Source organism: Cherax quadricarinatus, chromosome 29 (assembly GCF_038502225.1).
Source record: "Cherax quadricarinatus isolate ZL_2023a chromosome 29, ASM3850222v1, whole genome shotgun sequence".
Taxonomy (NCBI): domain Eukaryota; kingdom Metazoa; phylum Arthropoda; class Malacostraca; order Decapoda; family Parastacidae; genus Cherax; species Cherax quadricarinatus.
In genome coordinates, this window is record NC_091320.1 from 2052344 (window position 1) to 2079835 (window position 27492).

Here is a 27492-nt window from a genome sequence, read left to right on the forward strand (position 1 = left end):
GCTATGTAGTGACAGTGCTGGTTCACTCTGCTATGTAGTGACAGTTCTGGTTCACTCTGCTGTGTAGTGACAGTGCTGGTTCACTCTGCTATGTAGTGACAGTGCTGGTTCACTCTGCTATGTAGTGACAGTTCTGGTTCACTCTGCTATGTAGTGACAGTGCTGGTTCACTCTGCTATGTAGTGACAGTGCTGGTTCACTCTGCTATGTAGTGACAGTGCTGGTTCACTCTGCTATGTAGTGACAGTGCTGGTTCACTCTGCTATGTAGTGACAGTGCTGGTTCACTCTGCTATGTAGTGACAGTTCTGGTTCACTCTGCTGTGTAGTGACAGTGCTGGTTCACTCTGCTATGTAGTGACAGTTCTGGTTCACTCTGCTATGTAGTGACAGTGCTGGTTCACTCTGCTATGTAGTGACAGTGCTGGTTCACTCTGCTATGTAGTGACAGTGCTGGTTCACTAACAGAGTTGGAGTCCCACTGACGCTCGTGTGATGATAGAAGGTAATAAAATGAAACAATACTTCACTTCTATACATTATATTCGCTTTATCAAATTAATATGCTAAGTATGAAACACAATAAGGTAAGATAATGTAAGAAATCACAAATGTCCTTTGAATTTCAATATCTCTTTGCACCGTGGTTACTTTTTTGCATTTCGTGATATCACCTGTTTACCGTGATCTTATTTATTCTTATTTTATTCATCGTGGCGGTTGGCCATTTTACTCCATCAAATGCAGTAATATGGATCATATTATCTACTAATGTCACACTACAAACATGGATACATTCCCAAATTGCCCGGCTAATTCACACACAACAAAATTATGCCATGCTAGCATGAGAACACAGACGTGGAAGAGCCTGGCACTCTTGCTTACTACATACAAGTTGCACGGACCCAGCAAGACTTGGTAAGAGCTCCTTGTATTATCACTGTGCACTCATATGTTACACTTTACAGTCCCAGCCTCTCACGAGAATTGGGAATGCTATCATCCGTTACCTGGGTTGTACGGGACATGGTTAGTGTTAATGGCAGGTAGCCGGAGTGGCTAGGCAGGGAGCCAGGATTGGTGGGATGGTAGGGAGCCAACATGGGTGGGATTGTTAGGTAAGACACATATGCAACAGTTAGGTATCTTTATTTCGAAACGTTTCGCCTACACAGTAGGCTTCTTCAGTCGAGTACAGAAAAGTTGATAGAAGCAGAAGATACTTGAAGACGATGTAATCAGTCCATCACCCTTAAAGATTTGAGGTGGTCAGTCCCTCAGTCTGGAGAAGAGCATTGTTCCGTTGTCTGAAACAATATGAAGTTGAAGTGACAGGATGGAGCCTTTATATAGTGTCAGGAGGTGAGACGTAGGTTGCTTTGGGAGGGCAGGTCCCTCTCAAACCCAGCCGTTCTCATTAGTAGAGGTCGAAGTTGATGGTCTGTACCAAGTGTTGCAGTGTCTGACAGAATGAACATTAAAAATGGTATAAAATACCGACAGATTGTTAGGTAAGACACATAGTGTCTTACCTAACAATCTGTCGGTATTTTATACCATTTTTAATGTTCATGGGTGGGATGCAAGGGAGCCAGGTTAGGTGGGTGGGCGGTTAGAGAGCCAGGGTGGGTGGGTGGGCAGTTAGAGAGCCAGGGTGGGTTGGCGGGCGGTTAGAGAGCCATGGTGGGTGGGTATGCTATGGCTGGCAACTCGGATGGCTAATCAGTTGGCAGGTCCAATCTGTTCTATACTCAGGTACAGAACAAGCTTTTATTGTGGCAAAATTTCACTCTACTTAGAGCTGTATCATAACAAGTGTATCATAACAGGTGTATTTCAAACCACGGAACGGGTAGGGATTGAACCCACAGTCAGTGAGTCCTGAAACTCACAGGCCGTCCCGCGATTCGTGTCTTTCCCTAAATCCCACAGTACGCTGGTATTCCAGTCACAAGATCAGTTAGAAACACGAGTGGCGCTAGTCGAGGCTTACATACGTAGCGTCGTCAGCCTCGTTGGATTCAGTCTCGTATATGCAGTCCATATAAAATGCCATGTACTGTTCTTCATGTATATAACGTGCTGCAACGAGACAAAAAATGATGCAACAAACATAAACATATCGAGAAATATATATATTTTTTAATTATAGTACACACATACATACAGGGACTATCACAAGCACATGCAGAGGAAAGCAGTTCCTAGTTGTAAGATGCTTCAGGTGTTACATAATGTTATCCTAGTCTTAAGATGCTACAGGTGTTACATAATGTTATCCTAGTAAGATGCTACAGGTGTTACATAATGTTATCCTAGTCTTAAGATGCTACAGGTGTTACATAATGTTATCCTAGTCTTAAGATGCTACAGGTGTTACATAATGTTATCCTAGTCTTAAGATGCTACAGGTGTTACATAATGTTATCCTAGTCTTAAGATGCTACAGGTGTTACATAATGTTATCCTAGTCTTAAGATGCTACAGGTGTTACATAATGTTATCCTAGTCTTAAGATGCTACAGGTGTTACATAATGTTATCCTAGTCTTAAGATGCTACAGGTGTTACATAATGTTATCCTAGTCTTAAGATGCTACAGGTGTTACATAATGTTATCCTAGTCTTAAGATGCTACAGGTGTTACATAATGTTATCCTAGTCTTAAGATGCTACAGGTGTTACATAATGTTATCCTAGTCTTAAGATGCTACAGGTGTTACATAATGTTATCCTAGTCTTAAGATGCTACAGGTGTTACATAATGTTATCCTAGTCTTAAGATGCTACAGGTGTTACATAATGTTATCCTAGTCTTAAGATGCTACAGGTGTTACATAATGTTATCCTAGTCTTAAGATGCTACAGGTGTTACATAATGTTATCCTAGTCTTAAGATGCTACAGGTGTTACATAGCGAAGTCGTTCACATGAGGTAAATTTATTTAACCTGATTTAATGAAAATAAAAATGTCAATACTTTTACACAAAAAAATGGTCAAATTTGCCGCTACACACTTGAATTTCGATCGAATTAAGAGACACATTTTTTTGAACGATGGAAGTTACTCGACTGAAGGTTCTGGAAATTATCTCAGCCATTCCAGGATGCTGACACTGGGTTCAACAACTTATGTCATAGGGCATCTGAACATAATTATTATTCCAAGCATCTGGATACCATACAGAAGGATTGAAAATTTGGAGCCTGTTGGATGAGGCCTTCTCCAGTTATTAGCAAAATAAAAGCAAAAAATGGAGTAAGACAAAAGAAGAGACAGTTTTAAAGGTCACTTTTCAGGTATACTTAATATGCCACTTACGAGACTTAGTGTTGACTTTTCTGTTGGTAGTGTTGGTGGAAGGCTGGAGTGTTTGAGTTCTGTGGGAGAGTTCCTCCCTCAGGTACCTCACATTGTCCTGAGCTCTGCGGTTATGCAGCTCCTCCATCAGGTTCTTTTGGGTGCCATCAGCTCTCTTATGTGGCGTTTCTTCCTTCAGGTGTGGCTGTGTGTTCCTTACCTGAGTCATCTGCTGTGAGAGTTTCTCTTGCAGGCGCTGCTGGGTGTCACATCCCGGGGACTGGCAAGATAAGATAAGATTAGATTTTGTTCAGATTTTTAACCCCGGAGTGTTAGCCACCCAAGAAAGGCAGTGTGTCATCGAGGGGACTGCCTGTCTTATTTCCATTTTGGTCCTTCATTCTTGTCCCACAAGATGTGACCCACACCAGATGACTAACTCCCAGGTACCTACTTACTTGCTAGGTGAACAGGAACAGTAGGTGTCTTAAGGAAACACTGCCAAAATTTCCACCCTTGCTGTGGATTGAACCAAGGGCATTCTGTGTATGAGGCGAAAGCGTTGCCTACCAGGCCACGGGACACCACAATATATACTAGACTCTATTGCATTGCTGTAAGTCACTCAGGTTACAATAAGTTGGTGAGTTGACAAAGAAGACAGCACAAGTGGGTGGGTTGAGTTGGTGGGTTAAGTGGGTGGGTTGAGTGGGTGGGTTGAGTGGGTGGGTTGAGTGGGTGGTGTACCATGAACAATATCTTAGCCAGGATATTGCTTCACACATTTTTTTGAAAATACAAAATTAATAATCTTCCACGACTTATAATTCAGTGGAACGTGAATTTTTAAGATTTATTGTAATTTTTATGTGCATCAAACACCTATAAACAATATTCACCATATTGATTATCAAACGATAATTTACTTGCATTATTGATCAGACAATTTATGATAAGAATCGGGAATTAATGTGGAAATCATATTCGTGACTATCATATTCCAGTCACTCCAGATGGAAATCATATTCGTGACTATCATATTCCAGTCACTCCAGATGGAAATCATATTCGTGACTATCATATTCCAGTCACTCCAGATGGAAATCATATTCGTGACTATCATATTCCAGTCACTACAGATGGAAATCATATTCGTGACTATCATATTCCAGTCACTACAGATGGAAATCATATTCGTGACTATCACATTCCAGTCACTCCAGACAGAAATCACTGCATAAACAAAGTTTTAAACAATGTTAGGTATACCTACAAAAAGCATTACATCTTAAACTGTCGTGAGCTACAGTTTGAGCCCCGCGTTACCACTCTTTCACTGTATAACTGAGGCTAAGAAACTATAGGTTTGCTGTACCTCTGGAATAACACACACTTGACATACCTGGTCATCATCGTGCTGATGGTTCCTCTTCACGTCTCGGATGGAAATTGCTGTTGTTGTTGTTGCTATCGTTGGTAACCCAGGAGTCGGCCGCCTGTGTTATTTGAATTATTATTATTATTATTATTATTATTATTATTATTATTATTATTATTATTATTATTATTATTATTATTATTATTATTATTTGAATTATTATTATTGTAAAAGGATACAAATGCAACTAATGTGACATTTTATTGCGGCAACGTTTCACTTGACAAAGCTCCTGGAGAGCGAAACGTTGCCACAATAAAATGTCACATTAGTTGTACTTGTGTCCTCTTACCCAACATTAACTAGTCACACACTAACACATTATTACATAATTTTTACTAATAAAACTGTTTTTTTGTGAAGTAACGAGAGAATGTCACTTCTAGTGAGAAATATGTCACAGTATTTGACTATATTGGGTTATCTTAGGTCATATATGCTTAATATAACTTATGTCGGTATTTAAATGTTAAACAAAAGAACTCCAGTGGTAATATTCATCATTAGTAAGGCCTCACCTAGATTATGCAGCTCAGTTCTGGTTTCCATATTACAGAATGGATATAAATTCCTTAGAGAACATTCAGCATAGAATGACTAAATTAATTCATAGCACTAGAAATCTTCCTTACGAAGAAAGATTGAAGTTCCTTAAATTACATTCACTTGTAAGACGAAGAATGAGACGAGACATGATTAAAGTGTAGAAGTGGAAGATGGGTATTAATAAAGGGGACATTAATAAGGTCTTGAGGATGTCTCTCCAGGAGAGAACCCGCAGTAATGGATTTAAACTAGATAAATTTAGATTTAGAAAGGATATAGGAAAGTATTGGTTTGGAAATATGGTAGTTGATGAGTGGAACAGTATACCTAGTTGGGTTATTGAAGCTAAAACCTTGGGTAGTTTCAAGTTTAGATTGGATAAATACTTGAGTGAGAGCGGTTGGATTTGAGTGGGACTTGCACATGAGTAAATAGATTTATCAGAGCTTATTGTCAGGGTAGCACTGAAAGTGGGTTGGGCAAATATTCTGTTAGTGGGTTGGATTTGTAAAAGACCTGCCAAGTATGGGCCAACAGACCTACTCCAGTGTTCTTCCTTTCTTATGTTCTTATATGTGTTCTTGTGGTTCATAAAGCAAAGTTTTTTGAAACAATAAATATAAATCAATATAATTACAGGACTTCGGGGGTCTTAATTTTCTCCTTTCTTTTTCTCCTGTAGAAGACAAGAGCGACTAGAGCAGCCACCACCAGGAGACCCCCAAATACACCGCCAACAACACTGCCAACAATAGCACCAACAGTTACGTTTTCACCAGTCGTCACCACTTGTACTTGTGCTGAAGCTCCCCAGCCTGCCACGGTCCCTGCCTGAAGAAGCAAATGTTATCTGATAAAGGAATAACGAATACTTATTTATCTGAGTGAAAAATCCATATGGAGGAAAGAGAAGAATAGTTGTCTCTATATTTCCAGGTGGTACAAGAATGGTATACAATACCGACAAGATGAAATTAAGACACATGTGCAACATCTGGGTATCTTTATTGTAGACGTTTCGCCATCCAGTGGCTAGGACAACTACTACTACAACTAACCCATCTCTTTGGGTAGGACCTACTTCCACTTTGGAATCCCACCTACCAGTGACTATGCCCTCGTCTGCTACACATCCCATTTCCACCTGACGTTAGTATATAAGCGCCAGGCTCCTTGCTTCTGCATCAGAATCTCCACGACTACGGTGCTCTTCGCACCTACTCCTAGGTTGAGGGACTGATTACCTCATCTTCTGTACATAGTTCTACTGTCTTCAAGTTATGTCCTGGAATTTGTATTGATAAAGCCACTGGATGGCGAAACGTCTAAAATAAAGATACCCAGATGTTGCACATCTGTCTTAATTTCAGATCTGAAGGATGAAACTGGTAAGATTCGTTTGGAAACAGAACAAGTGTTTCCTAACACGGGTCTTATACATATAATGATCCACCTCAGGAGTCAAAGCCCCATTGGTAGATCATATTGCAATATTATGGTATATATGTAGATTTACCCTGTACTGTAATGACATACCTTTAAAGTTACATTGTACTTTGAATTAGGATGAAGGCCGAAAACTGTGTAACTGGTGATGTTAGGAGTAATGAGGCTGGAGACTTGATCGATCCAGGTCAGTTGGTAGGCTGTCAGCTCACCGTTCAACTCCTTCGGTTGGTCCCAAGACACTGTCAGGCTATCTCTGCTCGCTGATGTTTGATGCAGATTTGTTGGCTCTCCGGGTACTATGATTGTAAATTACACTTATCACAGGATGAATTGTCAAGAATATTACAATATCTTTCTATTTTACAACAATTTGCATATTCTTCGTATCTAGAGAAAGATCCATATTTGTAGATGAATGGTTCAGAGAACCGACATGTTGATAAATTAGACACATGTGCAACTCTTGGGTATCTTTATTGAGGAAACGTTTCGCCACACAGTGGCTTCATCACTCCATACAAAGGAGAATCTTGAAGAACAGGAGGAGAATGAGGTAATCAGTCCCTCAAGATTGATGGACTGACCACATCGACTCAAGGTTGAGGGACTGATTACCTCATTCTCCTCCTGTTCTTCAAGATTCTCCTTTGTATGGACTGATGAAGCCACTGTGTGGCGAAACGTTTCCTCAATAAAGATACCCAAGAGTTGCACATGTGTCTAATTTATCAAGATCCATATTACTCTCTTGTTAAATGTAACAAGTGAAGACTTGAACTTGTTGAACATTTTTAAAAATCCTATGGTGATCAAAAATATATTCAATGGTGGAGATTTAAGTTTATTACAAGTAGGACATTTATGAGCTAGTTAAACATAAAGTAAATAAGAAAAAACAAAATAGAGCAGGATACTGTTTTTACAGTGAATACAAAGTTCGACACTTGTACTGTCTTGGAGAATACCTGGAGACGGTTTTGGGGGTCAACGCCCCCGCAGCCCGGTCTGAGACCAGGCCTGGGTAACCTTTCTTGCTGTCACATCGTATTAGTTCTTTACAAGGCAAGGAAGTAACTTTTCACACAGAACGGAAGAAGAATTAGACACATGTGCAACATCTGGATATCTTTATTGTAGACGTTTCGCCATCCAGGCGTAAACGTCTGCAATAAAAATACCCAGATGTTGCACATGTGTCTAATTTGTCATCTTGTCGGTATTGTCTAACATTCATGTACAGAAAGGATGAAAAAGTGATGGCCTGGATCTTACCCGGGCTACCTCGAGGCTACACTCATTCAGCATAGTAAAAGTATAACCCTAATTTTTAAAGGGGTGGACCGGTAAGCCAGCGGAAGCCTCGGTCATATGACCAAAATTCCCAGCTGTGGGTCATCATATGACTAAGACCCACGTCATGAAGCACTTGTCCTGCTTTTCCTGATAAACCTGACCTATCCTAACCTCATTCAATATAACAAAAAGCTTTGTCTTGCAGGTTGGTCACTGTTGGGTTGACACAATGCTCGCTACTGCACAGCTTCCCTCGCCAAGTGAATGATGCTATAAGAAGATGGTCCAGGGTGAAGAATTGAGACATTTATGCAACATATGGGAATCTTTGTTGAAGAAAAGTTTCACCACACAGTGGCTTTATCAGTCCAATACAAAGGCGGAAGGTATACCTTCCGTAAGTTATACCTTCCTGCTTTGTATTGGACTGATGAAGTCACTGTGTGGTGAAACGTTTCCTCAATAAAGATTCCCATATGTTGCATAAGTGTCTCAGTTCTTCAGGGTGATGGTGGCAGAGATAGTGTCACTAATAACTCACCTGCCTGGTGAGTGGTTGAAGTGCAGCAGTTCCATTCGCCAACAGTGTTGTCAGCAACTACACCAGCTACACACACAGTGTAGTTTGTCCATGGTATTAAGCCGTCCAAATCAATATATGAGATTGCAGTTTCTGCAGTGTCCTCCGTGACGGTCGCCGACCACAGGACTTCTCCTGTGCAGTTAACCATGTAGCCATGAAGTAGACAATTTGTGTCGACTTCTGGCCAGGTGACAGTCAGTTGTTGAGGGGAGGTGGATGCTTTACAGGTTACTGACGGTGCTGGTGGACCTGTGAGAAAACGTCTGGTAATGCGAGCAGATTTATGGTCAAGCAACACTAGTACAGTCTACAAAGTCTCGTAAAAATTTCTGTTCTAATTTGTTTAGCTAATAAAACCACTTAGTTAATTTATAAGAGAAGTGGGAAAAATTGAGTAGACATTGCCATAATCTAAAACAGATTTTTTTTGAGCGTCATTTTTCATAATTTCCCCACATTATCAAGGACCCGCAAAAATATTACAACCGTAGAAGGCTTATAAGGCTGAGACATCACCTCATGTTCATTTCACCCGACCCATTAAGACGCGGGTGTATCAAGGACCTCTCATGACGCGGGTGTATCAAGGACCTCTCATGACGCGGGTGTATCAAGGACCTCTCATGACGCGGGTGTATCAAGGACCTCTCATGACGCGGGTGTATCAAGGACCTCTCATGACGCGGGTGTATCAAGGACCTCTCATGACGCGGGTGTATCAAGGACCTCTCATGACGCGGGTGTATCAAGGACCTCTCATGACGCGGGTGTATCAAGGACCTCTCATGACGCGGGTGTATCAAGGACCTCTCATGACGCGGGTGTATCAAGGACCTCTCATGACGCGGGTGTATCAAGGACCTCTCATGACGCGGGTGTATCAAGGACCTCTCATGACGCGGGTGTATCAAGGACCTCTCATGCGTAGCAAAAATTCTTCCCAAATTTTGTTAACTGTAAATTATTCTAATTTGTATAACTCTAAATTATTATTCTTTGATATTAATATGAAAAACAGTTTAGGGTTATACAAATTAGATTATAATTAATATAATTTAGGATGAATTTAAGCTATGCATGAGAGATCCTGGACTCTCACCAGCATCATGCTGGGTCGTGTGTAATGTCGCATGTCAGGTGATACCTCAGCCTTATAAGGCTTCTACTCCTCTATTTATTTTACAGGTCCTTGATAATGTGAGTAATCACGAATATGCTTGGAATTTCACTATTTTTTCAGTGGTTGTTATCATATTTTAATATTACCTGTTTACTGTGATCTTATTGTATATATATATATATATATATATATATATATATATATATATATATATATATATATATATATATATATATATATATATATATATATATATATATATTTTATTTTATTATCACACTGGCCGATTCCCACCAAGGCAGGGTGGCCCGAAAAAGAAAAACTTTCACCATCATTCACTCCATCACTGTCTTGCCAGAAGGGTGCTTTACACTACAGTTTTTAAACTGCAACATTAACACCCCTCCTTCAGAGTGCAGGCACTGTACTTCCCATCTCCAGGACTCAAGTCCGGCCTGCCGGTTTCCCTGAATCCCTTCATAAATGTTACTTTGCTCACACTCCAACAGCACGTCAAGTATTAAAAACCATTTGTCTCCATTCACTCCTATCAAACACGCTCACGCATGCCTGCTGGAAGTCCAAGCCCCTCGCACACAAAACCTCCTTTACCCCCTCCCTCCAACCCTTCCTAGGCCGACCCCTACCCCGCCTTCCTTCCACTACAGACTGATACACTCTTGAAGTCATTCTGTTTCGCTCCATTCTCTCTACATGTCCGAACCACCTCAACAACCCTTCCTCAGCCCTCTGGACAACAGTTTTGGTAATCCCGCACCTCCTCCTAACTTCCAAACTACGAATTCTCTGCATTATATTCACACCACACATTGCCCTCAGACATGACATCTCCACTGCCTCCAGCCTTCTCCTCGCTGCAACATTCATCACCCACGCTTCACACCCATATAAGAGCGTTGGTAAAACTATACTCTCATACATTCCCCTCTTTGCCTCCAAGGACAAAGTTCTTTGTCTCCACAGACTCCTAAGTGCACCACTCACTCTTTTTCCCTCATCAATTCTATGATTCACCTCATCTTTCATAGACCCATCCGCTGACACGTCCACTCCCAAATATCTGAATACGTTCACCTCCTCCATACTCTCTCCCTCCAATCTGATATTCAATCTTTCATCACCTAATCTTTTTGTTATCCTCATAACCTTACTCTTTCCTGTATTCACCTTTAATTTTCTTCTTTTGCACACCCTACCAAATTCATCCACCAATCTCTGCAACTTCTCTTCATATATATATATATATATATATATATATATATATATATATATATATATGTGTGTGTGTGTGTGTGTGTGTGTGTGTGTGTGTGTGTGTGTGTGTGTGTGTGTGTGTGTGTGTGTGTGTGTACTCACCTAGTTGAGGTTGCGGGGGTCGAGTCCGAGCTCCTGGTGTGTGTGTGTGTGTGTGTGTGTGTGTGTGTGTGTGTGTGTGTGTGTGTGTGTGTGTGTGTGTGTGTGTGTGTGTGTGTGTGTGTGTGTAACTGCAATTTTCTTGATAAATTGGTAAATCATTGCAGGTCAGCCTGTACACTCACCTGCAGTTACCGTCGTTGCATTTTTTGGGTCACTCTCATCACCAAAGCCGTTACTTGTGGCAGCTTTGACAGTGACGGTATAGCTGGTACACGGAGCCAGGTCATGGATGGTGTAGTTGGTGACGTCGTGCTCAACGATGACATTCTGGCTGACCTTACCTTCCTCGAGCCACCTGACCATATAGTTACGTATGATTCCGTTGGTTTCAAGTGGAGGGGTCCACATCACCGTCAGTGAAGGAAGGTTGACTGCTCTCCCGAGGCCTGTGTGACATTGTCGACACAAATGTTTATGAGAGGGGAAAAAAATCATTGAGAGTAAGTACACATTGAAGAATTGGTAATAGTGACTAGAGTCTTCAGAAACCGGGAAGCACTTAATGAGGTTATGTTAGGTTAGATTAGGTTAGGTTAGGTTAGGTTAGGTTAGGTTAGGTTAGGTTAGGTTAAGTTAGGCTAGGTTAGGTTAGGTTAGGTTAGGTTAGCTTAGGTTAGCTTAGGTTAGCTTAGGTTAGCTTAGGTTAGCTTAGGTTAGCTTAGGTTAGGTTAGGTTAGGTTAGGTTAGGTTAGGCTAGGCTAGGCTAGGCTAGGTTAGGTTAGGTTAGGCTAGGTTAGGTTAGGTTAGGCTTAGTTAAGCTAGGTTAGGTTAGGTTAGGTTAGGCTAGGTTAGGTTAGCTTAGCTTAGCTTAGCTTAGCTTAGGTTAGGTTAGGTTAGGTTAGGTTAGGTTAAGCTAGGCTAGGCTAGGCTAGGTTAGGTTAGGTTAGGTTAGGTTAGGTTAAGTTAAGTTAAGTTAAGTTAAGTTAAGTTAAGTTAAGTTAAGTTAAGTTAGGTTAGGTTAGGTTAGGTTAAGTTAAGTTAAGTTAGTTTAAGTTAGGTTAGGTTAGGTTTCTCGGGAAACAGGACAAGTGTTTTCTGACGCGGGTCTTAGTCATATGATGACTCCACAGCTGGAGCTTTTGGTCATCTGAACGAGGCCTTCCGCCGGCTTACCGGTCCACCCCTTTAAATATTCTGAAACAAGATAGAACATCCAAAATTTTGCCCTGAATAACATAAACGAGTTTAGCTTTATAATAATAATAATAATAATAATAATAATAATAATAATAATAATAATAATAATAATAATAATAATAATAATAATAATAATAATAATCTGTTCTAGTGGCCCGTGGCCTGGTGGCAAGAACTCTCGCTGCACACGGTGAGTTGTCCGGGTTCGATTCCCGGCGAGGGTAGAAACACTGGGTGTGTTTCCTTACACTGGTTGTCCCTGTTCATCAGTATAAAATGGGTACCTGGGTGTTAATTGACTGGTGTGGGTCGCATCCTGGGGACAAAACTGACCTAATTTCCCGGGAAATGCTGTGCATAACAAGTGGCTGCCTATATAGTAGTATGTCACTGATGCCAGCTATGGTCTGTTTACCTTGTAATAAATAAATATATTATTATTATTATTTCGTAAATTTAGTCATTTCTAAAGTACGTCTTCCACAGCACTGTCACCGCTGATTTCTCTCATGTTGAATACCAGCGAAGGATGTTTATTTACGAGAAAAATATATGTGGGTAAGAAGTGTCGTCGTTAATATGCTTATTCAACACCGGGAACACCGGGGCGTCTAGACAGTATATAGAAATAATTGAATGCTGAGGTCCAGGTGGAGGTGGAACCCGGACCCTCAACTAGTGCGCAGTAACTAGTTGATTACTGCCGAGTGGAACCTCTGTGTTTCTCATCTAATCTAAAACTCACATTACCGCTTTTATTACCACAAGCACTACTATCACCCCAAGCACCACCACCACCATGAGCACCACCACCACCACCAGCACCACCACCACCACGAGCACCACCATTACCACAAGCACCATTACGAGCACCACCACCACAAGCACCACCACCATGAGCACCAGCACCACCAGCACCACCAGGAGCACCACCACCACCAGGAGCACCACCATTACCACAAGCACCATCACAAACACCACCACCACTACCACCACCACCACAAGCACCACCACCACCACGAGCACCTCTCAGTCATCAGTACAAGCACCGCCTCCTCACAAGCACCACCTCCCCTTAAGCACCACTTCTCATAACCACCACAAGCACCACTATCACAAGCAAGCACCACCTTCGCACACTCAACACTATCACCTCATCCTCACAAGCACGACTCTCATCACAAGCACCACTACATCACATACGCCTCTTTCTTACAAGCAACGCCAGCAAGACAATCATCTCTCCTTCACAAACATCTCCACCACTACCACAGGCAACACACACTCTCACAAATTATCCCTTAAGGCGGGGGGAGGGGGGTAATAATTTCGGCCAACTTTTTTATTTTTCAACCGATTTCTTTTATTTTTGGTGTACTTTTAGAGGTGCATATGTAGAATAATGTGACAAAGTTTCATTATGATTGGCCAACAAACAACAGAGAAAAAAATATTTACTGACTTTTGATATATAGCAGCATTTCTGACAAATTGGCAATACGAGTGGCACTTCCAACAATCCCAAGGAACCTCCCTTGAGGGGCGACTATATCGGTAGCAACCATAAACCATGTACTTCAGATAAACTGCACGAGCTCCTCAGGAAGACCACCAGGAGACACGTTTCTGAAAATGATTCCCGAAGCTTGAGGGAGATAACTAGAGTGGCTGAAGAGAAGACCGAAGTCGAAAAGATATGTAAAGCTCATCTGTAGAGGAAAAGGAAGACTTCCAGACGGTACACTCACACTGCCGCCAAGGAAGTGGGAGTGTACCGTGAGAAGGGTGAGAAGGGCGGTGAGAAGAGCGGGTATAAGAAAGGAAAATAATTAGAAATTGGTAATAAGTATTGTCATACATATCATTTATGACAGTCCAAATGAATTCCAGGTCTGTGGAGAGATCGTTACGAAAGAGTGAACAGAAACACCTGATATGGCGAGAAAAAGAGAAAAAGTTACGAAACAAGACCCACTTAGTCACCATGATAATTGATATAACAAACTCCGTTTCTCTCAAAAACAATGGATTTCACTTTTCATAAAGGAAACGAAACACCGGCGAGAATACGAGAGATGTAAGTGTTGAGAGTCAAGGCAGGTATATGGGTGCAAATTAGACCCAAGTGTTGTTAATAACCGAGTATCTTTATTTAGTAAACATTTCGCCAACCAGAGTTTTTTTCTGTGCAATACAGAAGACTGAAGAGGTCTCCTGTACTGTAATAACAGAGCCACTGGTTGGCGAAACGTTTGCATAATGAAGACTCACAGTTATTGCACATGTGTCTGATTCTTTAACTTGTCGGTATTATGTACCACCGATGTTATGTACCACCGATGTTATGTACCACCGATGTTATGTACCACCGATGTTATGTACCACCGATGTTATGTACCACCGATGTTATGTACCACCGATGTTATGTACCACCGATGTTATGTACCACCGATGTTTTGTACCACCGATGTTATGTACCACCGATGTTATGTACCACCGATGTTATGTACCACCGATGTTAGGAGGGCGATGTTTACAATCTGCGCAATATACTTCATAGTACCACTAACTGGATATTCCTCCAGACGTCTATAATGTTTCACACGGTGGCCCGTGACCTGGTGGCAGAGCTCTCGCTTCACACGGCGAGGGTCCGGGTTCGATTCCCATCAAAACGGGTGGAAACATTGGGCGTGTTTCCTTACACCGGTTGGTGTGGGTCGCATACCAGGACAAAATTGACCTAATTTGCCCGAAATACTCTGCATAACAAGGCGCTTTCTATATAGCAGTATACCATTGATGTCAACTAGGGTTGTTGGCGCCATTTTGGAGTCTGTTTGAGAAGTCTCACTGGCCATCATATACCTGTTATGCATACTGAGGGAATGTATGGCTTGTGTGGCAATATTGGCTGATATCCACAGTCGGCGAGAAGGAAAAATATAATTGTCGACTCTGGAGACTGGGGATATTGTAACTAATTAAACTGTGTCTGTGTATTTTAGTATACTCTGTGAAGCTTCAAGACCATGTAAGGGATGACAACAGATCCTCGGAATAAAATGAAAGCGATATATCGAGGGCTTATCTCTGGAATCCTGCCATTTGTGTGAAGAGGTATTTGTGTTGGGGCGCATCGTTCACACTGATGTTGCACATCCGCCTTTGAGAGAGTAGAAGGCCACGTCTTTCCTGTCGCCAGATATGATAGTCTTTGCTAGTATATGGTCACTCAGGTATGTCTCAAGATTTGTTAGCTGAAATGAAAATAATCTTGCTGACTGATGCGTCTGTGAGATTTTGATTAGTAGACGAGGTTACCAGGATATTTTTATTAGTGATCAGAGCGTGAGTTAACGTCATTTTCTACGCTTGACTATCGTCATCGTGTGGTACCCCTCAAGGAAGGTTCCTTGACGCTGGTGAGGTGCACTTGATCTAGGGAACTGGATCTGTGCTCCAGTTCTCTGAATTAAGCCCGAATACCTTCCACCCCCCCCCCCCATAGGCGCTGTATAATCCTACGGGTTTAGCTCTTCCCCCTTGATTATAATAATAATATCGTGTGGTAGACGGCTGAAAGTCAGTCTGTCCCATAGCACCTAATATGGTAATATTTATGGTAATTATAATAATACTAATATAATAATAATAATAATAATAATAATAATAATAATAATAATAATAATAATAATAATATTATTATTATTATTATTATTATTATTATTATTATTATTATTATTATTATTATTATTATTATTATATAACTAATAATCATAATACTAAAAAATATTATCGAGTATCTTATTATTATTATTATTATTAGTTTTAATAATATTATTCCATTATATTATTAATAGTTCTAACCAAATATTTCTAATGAACTAAAGTATAATATACCGACCTGGTATGTCTCTTGTCTCCACCACTGTCAATAAGAAACAAGTACCCACTGCTTAACACTGAGTCCCGTAAACTGTCTCAAGAACAATTACCAGAGACATAGATTCATGATTCTTAATTAATTTTTCTCCCTTGTTCCTAAGTTTACCGCAGACTGTGTGTATTTTATCATCATAAAGATGATCAGAAGCCTGCAACTCACTTGTTTCCTTCTGAAAAGAAAAGAGTAATTTTATTATTGTCTTTGCAATAAGATACAGTTGAGAATTTAGTATTTTTTTAAATATGATTATTTTAATTGCATTTGTCTAATATTATGTATCATCAATACACATATTTTTGCATATATTGATATAGGACAATATAATAAATAGCATTTTTTATATATTCACACATACATAAACTTACAAAAAATGAGTGTTTATATAAATGGTTTTTAAAATAAGACAAGTTAATAAATAAAACACTTGTGAATATTTGTTTATCTTTATTCTATAAATTTCTCGTCAGACACAGAACATCTTGGGGGTCTTGATGCAGGAATTTCTTCAAAATCTGTCTACTTCCACTGGTAGATTTTTGCACTGGTGACGCAGCCTACTACTGCTTCACCTCATTTGTCTGCAATGTATAAGATCCGTCTCCGCGTATGTGCTGTACTTTTATTAAGATTAATTGACTGAACACAGCGGTTCCAGGCTGAGGGACTGATTACCTCAAACTCCTCATCATCTTTCAACATTCTTCTCTGTACTGGACTGAAGAAGCCACTGGCTGGCAAAACGTTTCCAGAATAAAGATACCCAAATGTTGCACAGCTATATGTGCTGGAGACAAATAAGAACAGCCTCAACAGGTTTAGAATCAGCTGCAGAAATCACTTATTTATTTGTTATAATATAAGCAAGACATCCAAAATCAGGCCTACATATTTCTTGGGATTTTATTTTTATTTTAGGAGATTTTAGTCATATAACTGATTTCACGAGCGTTTAACTGCACACTTGCTCATCGTCAACATTCAGAGTAGTTGTTACAACAACATTCTCGGGTTATAAACAAGGTGAACTTCACTGTTATATGACATAAATTCTCAACTGAACACGACGAGTATTTTCAACTTTAAGTCGAAATTCCTGCATTAATAATGTCAGTACAACTGTACAATATAGTTTATTATAAGTTACATTTAGTTTTACTTGAAACTTAGGTTAGTTTGGGTTCAGTTAGTATGGGTTAGGATGGGTTGAGTTATGGATGAATTGGGTTAGAACCTAACCTGACCTAACTAAACCTAACTTAGCCAAATCTTACCCAACCTTACTTAATCTTACCTAACAACACTTTTTTAATAGTTCTCCCCCCCCCCCTCCTCCCCCTCAAAAAACCGGCTTCGCATTGAATTGTATCGTCAAACGTAAATTCCAATGAATTACACTCAGGATTATAGCGGAAAATTTGCAAAGAATCGACACTAACAGAAATTCTAATCATTTTTCCATTGCTATATTTTTAATTTTTAAGGCAACTTGTTACATTTTAATTTTTAAAGAACATTTTTAAGTCACAATTCACGAAAGTTAAGCAATAGTAAACTTATACGTACTCGTGTTTATATTAAATTTTAGATTTGCTTATCCAATAAGATTTTTAAGTTTTTCATGAAAGTTTATTTTTAATAATATTTTTAGTTTCTTTCAAAAAACTTAGAGCATAATTTAAGGATTTTATATATATATATATATATATATATATATATATATATATATATATATATATATATATATATATATATATATATATATATATATATATATATATATATATATATATATAAAGCTAGTAGCTTTATCTATATTTCTGTCTTCTTGCATGGCTTCCAGTGGGCTAGTCAAGGATATTGTCCTCGAACGTTTGAGAGGTGCGGTAGGAGCTGATGACCGTAGGTTCAGTGAAGCAGCCAGGCTGTGGGACACCCTTACAGACTCCTCCAGCAAACCAGCTCCTTCCAAAGAGCACAAACAGTCCCACTGGAAAAAACCGATCATGGAAAAACTTGCCAACACAATGCTCACCAACGCTTCAGGAAAGGACGAAGCTCGTCTTCTAGCGGTGAAGGCACCACATTTAGGAGATTTCCTTTTATTCGTTCCCAACTCCTCCCTGAGCACCCGACTCGACCCAAAGGCCATTCGGATTAGTGTTGCTCTTCTCCTAGCCGCCCCCATGCTCACTGAACATAGGTGTATTGGTGGCAGGGCGACGGCTGATCAATTCGGCCTTCATGGTCTCGTGTGTCACACATTAGAGGGGAAGTATGCTAAACATGAGGAGGTCAACGACATCATAAAGAGAAGTCATGCCACAGCCCATTGCCCAGCTCAACTGGAACCCCATGTATAGAGGTCCGATGGAAGTCAAAAGCGTCCAGATGGACCCTCTATGCTACCCTGGAAGGATGGTAAGCAGATTGCCTGGGACTACACCTGTGCTGCCACGTTGGCAGACACCTACCTGCCATACTCTGGTCACAGACCGGGCCATGGGGGCGTTGACCCCCGGAACTCTCTCCAGGTAAACTCCAGGTAAACTCCCAGTTACAGGGAGATCCAGAAGATCCGCAGATATGACTGGATGCTCAGTTGCTATAACTTCGCCCCAGTAGGGTCGGAGACCTTTGGAGTATGGGACAAGTGTGCTCTAAAGTTCCTCAAAGAGCTGGGTGAAAAACCCATCACACAAACCAAAGATCACATAGCGGCCAGCTTTCTCTTTCAGAGACTCAGTGTTGCAATCCAGAGGGGAAATGCCTGCAGCATTCTGGGCATTCGGCAGACTGCCGGGTAGCTGGATGAAGTGTTTGAGTAGTCGGCTCTAACATTCAAATTCAAATTCAAATTCCTTTATTTCCTTGCAAATTTACAATTTGGTTGACACATTTTGGGAAGAATATTTACACAGGTAGTTTATAGTGAGGGTTTACAATGATTTATAGTGCAAAGACAGCCTCTATCATGCCTTGGCATCATACTTCCTCTTATATTTTTGTTAATATATTTTGTCTTTAAATAAAGTTTACATAAAATATAAAATATAGGCGCTGGTAGAAGAATATATATATATATATATATATATATATATATATATATATATATATATGTATATATATATATATATATGTATATATATATACATGTACATATATATATATATATATATATATATATATATATATATATATATATGTATATATATACATGTATATGTATATATATATATATATATATATATATATATGTATATATATATATATATATATATATATATACATATATATATATATACATATATATATATATATATATATATATATATATATATATATATATATATATATATATATATATACATATATATATATATATATATATATATATATATATATATATATATATATATATATATATATATATATATATATATATATACAATAAGATCACAGTAAATAGGTGATTTTAGAATATGCAAAACAACCACTCTGAAAGAATAGAGAAATTCCAAGCGCTTTCGTGACTACTCACATTATCACTGTATCAAGATTTTTGAATACAACTTTAATATTAAAAGTTGATATGCCTTCTCTTCTTAAGACTTTTAATATTAAAGTTGTATTCAAAAATCTTGATACAGTAAAAAAAACTTTTGATAAAGAATTCCCCCCAAAATGCTGATGGATGTGTCTATAAGATTCCTTGTAAAATTTGCGATAAAGTTTATTACGGTCAAACTGGTAAAAATCTCGAACTAAGATTAAAACAACATAAATATAGCATTAGAACTGGACAAGATTCCAATGCTCTATTTATTCATGTAAGAGATTTTAACCATCCAATTGATTTTCAAAAAGTTGAGAAAGTAGTATCAAGCAAGTCCATGGTCGACAGGAATATAATTGAATCTTGTTTCATAAAAAGCAGTTTTGACAATAATATGAATATTTCCTTTGGTTTATATAAATTAGATCCATTTATAATTAACAGAATTTGGGAAGAATTTAATAATACACAGGACAAATAATAATTATTAAAATTTTCTTGGGTAGAATAGTTTGTGGGTGAGTTGTGCAAGGGACCTATCCAAGTTGGGCCGGCGCGCGTCAGGTGTTTAACTGTTGTGGGATCTGATAGTGAGGTGTTGGCCAGACCCCTTATATACCTTCCTTGGATGCTTTACTTTCATAGTTCCTTGATAATGTGAGTAGTCACGAAAGCGCTTCGAATTTCTCTATTCTTTCAGAGTGGTTGTTTTGCATATCTATCTATCTATCTATCTATCTATATATATATATATATATATATATATATATATATATATATATATATATATATATATATATATATATATACATATATATATATATATATATATATATATATATAAATATATATATATATATATATATATATATATATATATATATATATATATATATATATATATATATATATACATATATATATATATATATATATATATATATATATATATATATATATATACATATATATATATATATATATATATATATATATATATATATATATATATATGTATATATATATATATATATATATATATATATATATATATATATATATATATATATATATATATATAAATATATACATATATATATATATTTATATATATATGTATATGTATATATATATATGTCGTGCCGAATAGGCAGAACTTGCGATTTTGGCTTAAATAGCAACGCTCATCTTGCCATATAGGACAAGTGAAAATTTGTGTATGCAATAATTTCGCAAAAATCATTCTGAACCTAACGAAAAAAATATATTTCATTGTGTTTGTTTAGTATTAAATTATTGTGAAGTTATTTAAAATATATTTAGCTGGATTAGGCTAAAATAAATTTCGCTTGTTACAACAAGATTAGGTAAGTTTTCTAAGATTCTTTTGGTGCAAAATTATAAATTTTTACATCAACATTAATGAAAAAAATGTATCTTTAAACATATAAGAGAAAATTTCAGAAAGGACTTAACTTTAAATGAGTTCTTGCTAATTGACCAGTTTTACATATTCGGCACGACATATATATATATTTTTTTTTATTATCACACCGGCCGATTCCCACCAAGGCAGGGTGGCCCGAAAAAGAAAAACTTTCACCATCATTCACTCCATCACTGTCTTGCCAGAAGGGTGCTTTACACTACAGTTTTTAAACTGCAACATTAACACCCCTCCTTCAGAGTGCAGGCACTGTACTTCCCATCTCCAGGACTCAAGTCCGGCCTGCCGGTTTCCCTGAATCCCTTCATAAATGTTACTTTGCTCACACTCCAACAGCACGTCAAGTATTAAAAACCATTTGTCTCCATTCACTCCTATCAAACACGCTCACGCATGCCTGCTGGAAGTCCAAGCCCCTCGCACACAAAACCTCCTTTACCCCCTCCCTCCAACCCTTCCTAGGCCGACCCCTACCCCGCCTTCCTTCCACTACAGACTGATACACTCTTGAAGTCATTCTGTTTCGCTCCATTCTCTCTACATGTCCGAACCACCTCAACAACCCTTCCTCAGCCCTCTGGACAACAGTTTTGGTAATCCCGCACCTCCTCCTAACTTCCAAACTACGAATTCTCTGCATTATATTCACACCACACATTGCCCTCAGACATGACATCTCCACTGCCTCCAGCCTTCTCCTCGCTGCAACATTCATCACCCACGCTTCACACCCATATAAGAGCGTTGGTAAAACTATACTCTCATACATTCCCCTCTTTGCCTCCAAGGACAAAGTTCTTTGTCTCCACAGACTCCTAAGTGCACCACTCACTCTTTTTCCCTCATCAATTCTATGATTCACCTCATCTTTCATAGACCCATCCGCTGACACGTCCACTCCCAAATATCTGAATACGTTCACCTCCTCCATACTCTCTCCCTCCAATCTGATATTCAATCTTTCATCACCTAATCTTTTTGTTATCCTCATAACCTTACTCTTTCCTGTATTCACCTTTAATTTTCTTCTTTTGCACACCCTACCAAATTCATCCACCAATCTCTGCAACTTCTCTTCAGAATCTCCCAAGAGCACAGTGTCATCAGCAAAGAGCAGCTGTGACAACTCCCACTTTGTGTGTGATTCTTTATCTTTTAACTCCACGCCTCTTGCCAAGACCCTCGCATTTACTTCTCTTACAACCCCATCTATAAATATATTAAACAACCACGGTGACATCACACATCCTTGTCTAAGGCCTACTTTTACTGGGAAAAAATTTCCCTCTTTCCTACATACTCTAACTTGAGCCTCACTATCCTCGTAAAAACTCTTCACTGCTTTTAGTAACCTACCTCCTACACCATACACTTGCAACATCTGCCACATTGCCCCCCTATCCACCCTGTCATACGCCTTTTCCAAATCCATAAATGCCACAAAGACCTCTTTAGCCTTATCTAAATACTGTTCACTTATATGTTTCACTGTAAACACCTGGTCCACACACCCCCTACCTTTCCTAAAGCCTCCTTGTTCATCTGCTATCCTATTCTCCGTCTTACTCTTAATTCTTTCAATTATAACTCTACCATACACTTTACCAGGTACACTCAACAGACTTATCCCCCTATAATTTTTGCACTCTCTTTTATCCCCTTTGCCTTTATACAAAGGAACTATGCATGCTCTCTGCCAATCCCTAGGTACCTTACCCTCTTCCATACATTTATTAAATAATTGCACCAACCACTCCAAAACTATATCCCCACCTGCTTTTAACATTTCTATCTTTATCCCATCAATCCCGGCTGCCTTACCCCCTTTCATTTTACCTACTGCCTCACGAACTTCCCCCACACTCACAACTGGCTCTTCCTCACTCCTACAAGATGTTATTCCTCCTTGCCCTATACACGAAATCACAGCTTCCCTATCTTCATCAACATTTAACAATTCCTCAAAATATTCCTTCCATCTTCCCAATACCTCTAACTCTCCATTTAATAACTCTCCTCTCCTATTTTTAACTGACAAATCCATTTGTTCTCTAGGCTTTCTTAACTTGTTAATCTCACTCCAAAACTTTTTCTTATTTTCAACAAAATTTGTTGATAACATCTCACCCACTCTCTCATTTGCTCTCTTTTTACATTGCTTCACCACTCTCTTAACTTCTCTCTTTTTCTCCATATACTCTTCCCTCCTTGCATCACTTCTACTTTGTAAAAACTTCTCATATGCTAACTTTTTCTCCCTTACTACTCTCTTTACATCATCATTCCACCAATCGCTCCTCTTCCCTCCTGCACCCACTTTCCTGTAACCACAAACTTCTGCTGAACACTCTAACACTACATTTTTAAACCTACCCCATACCTCTTCGACCCCATTGCCTATGCTCTCATTAGCCCATCTATCCTCCAATAGCTGTTTATATCTTACCCTAACTGCCTCCTCTTTTAGTTTATAAACCTTCACCTCTCTCTTCCCTGATGCTTCTATTCTCCTTGTATCCCATCTACCTTTTACTCTCAGTGTAGCTACAACTAGAAAGTGATCTGATATATCTGTGGCCCCTCTATAAACATGTACATCCTGAAGTCTACTCAACAGTCTTTTATCTACCAATACATAATCCAACAAACTACTGTCATTTCGCCCTACATCATATCGTGTATACTTATTTATCCTCTTTTTCTTAAAATATGTATTACCTATAACTAAACCCCTTTCTATACAAAGTTCAATCAAAGGGCTCCCATTATCATTTACACCTGGCACCCCAAACTTACCTACCACACCCTCTCTAAAAGTTTCTCCTACTTTAGCATTCAAGTCCCCTACCACAATTACTCTCTCACTTGGTTCAAAGGCTCCTATACATTCACTTAACATCTCCCAAAATCTCTCTCTCTCCTCTGCATTCCTCTCTTCTCCAGGTGCATACACGCTTATTATGACCCACTTCTCGCATCCAACCTTTACTTTAATCCACATAATTCTTGAATTTACACATTCATATTCTCTTTTCTCCTTCCATAACTGATCATTTAACATTACTGCTACCCCTTCCTTTGCTCTAACTCTCTCAGATACTCCAGATTTAATCCCATTTATTTCCCCCCACTGAAACTCTCCTACCCCCTTCAGCTTTGTTTCGCTTAGGGCCAGGACATCCAACTTCTTTTCATTCATAACATCAGCAATCATCTGTTTCTTGTCATCCGCACTACATCCACGCACATTTAAGCAACCCAGTTTTATAAAGTTTTTCTTCTTCTCTTTTTTAGTAATTGTATACAGGAGAAGGGGTTACTAGCCCATTGCTCCCGGCATTTTAGTCGCCTCATATATATGTATATTTATATATATATATATATATATATATATATATATATATATATATATATATTTACATATATTTATATATATATATGTGTGTGTGTGTGTGTGTGTGTGTGTGTGGGGCAGAAGTTTGTGGTTATAGGAGGGTGGGGGCAGGAGGAAAGAGGAGTGATTGGTGGAATGATGAAGTAAAGGGTGTGATAAAAGAGAAAAAGGTAGCTTATGAGAGGTTTTTACAAAGCAGAAGTGTTATAAGAAGAGCAGAGTATATGGAGAGTGAAAGAAAGGTGAAGAGAGTGGTGAGAGAGTGCAAAAGGAGAGCAGATGATAGAGTGGTAGAGGCACTGTCAAGAAATTTTAATGAAAATAAGAAAAAAAATTTGGAGTGAGTTAAACAAGTTAAGAAAGCCTAGGGAAAGTATGGATTTGTCAGTTAAAAACAGAGTAGGGGAGTTAGTAGATGGGGAGATGGAGGTATTAGGTAAATGGTGAGAATATTTTGAGGAACTTTTAAATGTTGAGGAAGAAAGGGAGGCGGTAATTTCATGCACTGGCCAGGGAGGTATACCATCTTTTAGGAGTGAAGAAGAGCAGAATGTAAGTGTGGGGGAGGTACGTGAGGCATTACGTAGAATGAAAGTGGGTAAAGCAGCTGGAACTGATGGGATCATGACAGAAATTTTAAAAGCAGGGGGGAATATAGTGTTGGAGTGGTTGGTACTTTTGTTTAATAAATGTATGAAAGAGGGGAAGGTACCTAGGGATTGGCGGAGAGCATGTATAGTCCCTTTATATAAAGGGAAAGGGGACAAAAGAGATTGTAAAAATTATAGAGGAATAATAAGTTTACTGAGTATACCAGGAAAAGTATACGGTAGGGTTATAATTGAAAGAATTAGAGGTAAGACAGAATGTAGGATTGCGGATGAGCAGGGAGGCTTCAGAGTGGGTAGGGGATGTGTAGATCAAGTGTTTACATTGAAGCATATATGTGAACAGTATTTAGATAAAGGTAGGGAAGTTTTTATTGCATTTATGGATTTAGAAAAGGTATATGATAGAGTGGATAGAGGAGCAATGTGGCAGATGTTGCAAGTATATGGAATAGGTGGTAAGTTACTAAATGCTGCTAAGAGTTTTTATGAGGATAGTGAGGCTCAGGTTAGGGTGTGTAGAAGAGAGGGAGAATACTTCCCGGTAAAAGTAGGTCTTAGACAGGGATGTGTAATGTCACCATGGTTGTTTAATATATTTATAGATGGGGTTGTAAAGGAAGTAAATGCTAGGGTGTTCGGGGGAGGGGTGGGATTAAATTATGGGGAATCAAATTCAAAATGGGAATTGACACAGTTACTTTTTGCTGATGATACTGTGCTTATGGGAGATTCTAAAGAAAAATTGCAAAGGTTAGTGGATGAGTTTGAGAATGTGTGTAAAGGTAGAAAGTTGAAAGTGAACATAGAAAAGAGTAAGGTGATGAGGATATCAAATGATTTAGATAAAGAAAAATTGGATATCAAATTGGGGAGGAGAAGTATGGAAGAAGTGAATGTTTTCAGATACTTGGGAGTTGACGTGTCGGCGGATGGATTTATGAAGGATGAGGTTAATCATAGAATTGATGAGGGAAAAAAGGTGAGTGGTGCGTTGAGGTATATGTGGAGTCAAAAAACGTTATCTATGGAGGCAAAGAAGGGAATGTATGAAAGTATAGTAGTACCAACACTCTTATATGGATGTGAAGCTTGGGTGGTAAATGCAGCAGCGAGGAGACGGTTGGAGGCAGTGGAGATGTCCTGTCTAAGGGCAATGTGTGGTGTAAATATTATGCAGAAAATTCGGAGTGTGGAAATTAGAAGGTGTGGAGTTAATAAAAGCATTCGTCAGAGGGCAGAAGAGGGGTTGTTGAGGTGGTTTGGTCATTTAGAGAGAATGGATCACAGTAGAATGACATGGAAAGCATATAAATCTATAGGGGAAGGAAAGATGGGTAGGGGTCGTCCTCGAAAGGGTTGGAAAGAGGGGGTAAAGGAGGTTTTGTGGGCGAGGGGCTTGGACTTCCAGTAAGCGTGCATGAGCGTGTTAGATAGGAGTGAATGGAGACGAATGATACTTGGGACCTGACGATCTGTTGGAGTGTGAGCAGGGTAATATTTAGTGAAGGGATTCATTAAAGGAGGGGTTTTGGGATATTGGCAGTTTGGAGGGATATGTTGTGTATCTTTATACGTATATGCTTCTAAACTGTTGTATTCTGAGCACCTCTGCAAAAACAGTGATAATGTGTGAGTGTGGTGAAAGTGTTGAATGATAATGAAAGTATTTTCTTTTTGGGGATTTTCTTTCTTTTTTGGGTCACCCTGCCTCGGTGGGAGACGGCCGACTTGTTGAAATATATATATATATATATATATATATATATATATATATATATATATATATATATATATATATATATATATATATATATATATATATATATATATATATATATATATATATATATATATATATATATATATATATATATATATATATATATATATATATATATATATAATGAAGAAAGCAGGTCAGAATTTATTGACAAAATTCTATAAAGTACAGTAGACAAGAGAAAGAAATTACTCATGAAATTCTTCGAAGAGAGAAACCTGTCTAACCTTGGTAAGCGTGGATGACAGCCATGCTGACAGCATCAATAACCAACAAATGAGCTCCATTTTCAGTGATACTCGTCTTGTCTGGCTCTGCTCAAGCAGTGAGTAAGCACTTGTAGATTGTCTCACCTGGTGATCAATTATTCACCATATACTAGAGTTGTGAGAGTGCCTGGTACTTATGCACCATGTTACACTCACACACTGATGGACACTCTCCTAATATTG

General features: G+C 38.7%; 1 protein-coding gene across 2 annotated transcripts; it reads right to left on the reverse strand.

Moving 5' to 3' along the window:
* Nucleotides 1–524: 524 nt before the first annotated feature.
* Nucleotides 525–27492, reverse strand: LOC128690657 (cell adhesion molecule DSCAM). 2 transcript variants are annotated; one of them, XM_053779394.2, is made up of 9 exons: nucleotides 27268–27492; nucleotides 16415–16424; nucleotides 11292–11555; nucleotides 8571–8861; nucleotides 6824–7032; nucleotides 5925–6118; nucleotides 4706–4799; nucleotides 3325–3583; nucleotides 525–2084 (listed from the first exon to the last, which is right to left on the reverse strand). In XM_053779394.2, exons 1-9 carry the CDS (start codon nucleotides 27325–27327, stop codon nucleotides 1981–1983), a joined length of 1485 nt encoding a protein of 494 aa, XP_053635369.2. In that variant the 5' UTR covers nucleotides 27328–27492; the 3' UTR covers nucleotides 525–1980. The 2 variants fall into 2 exon arrangements, with proteins under 2 accessions (XP_053635369.2, XP_053635370.2); XM_053779395.2 differs by lacking the exons at nucleotides 16415–16424; nucleotides 27268–27492 and adding an exon at nucleotides 16214–16353.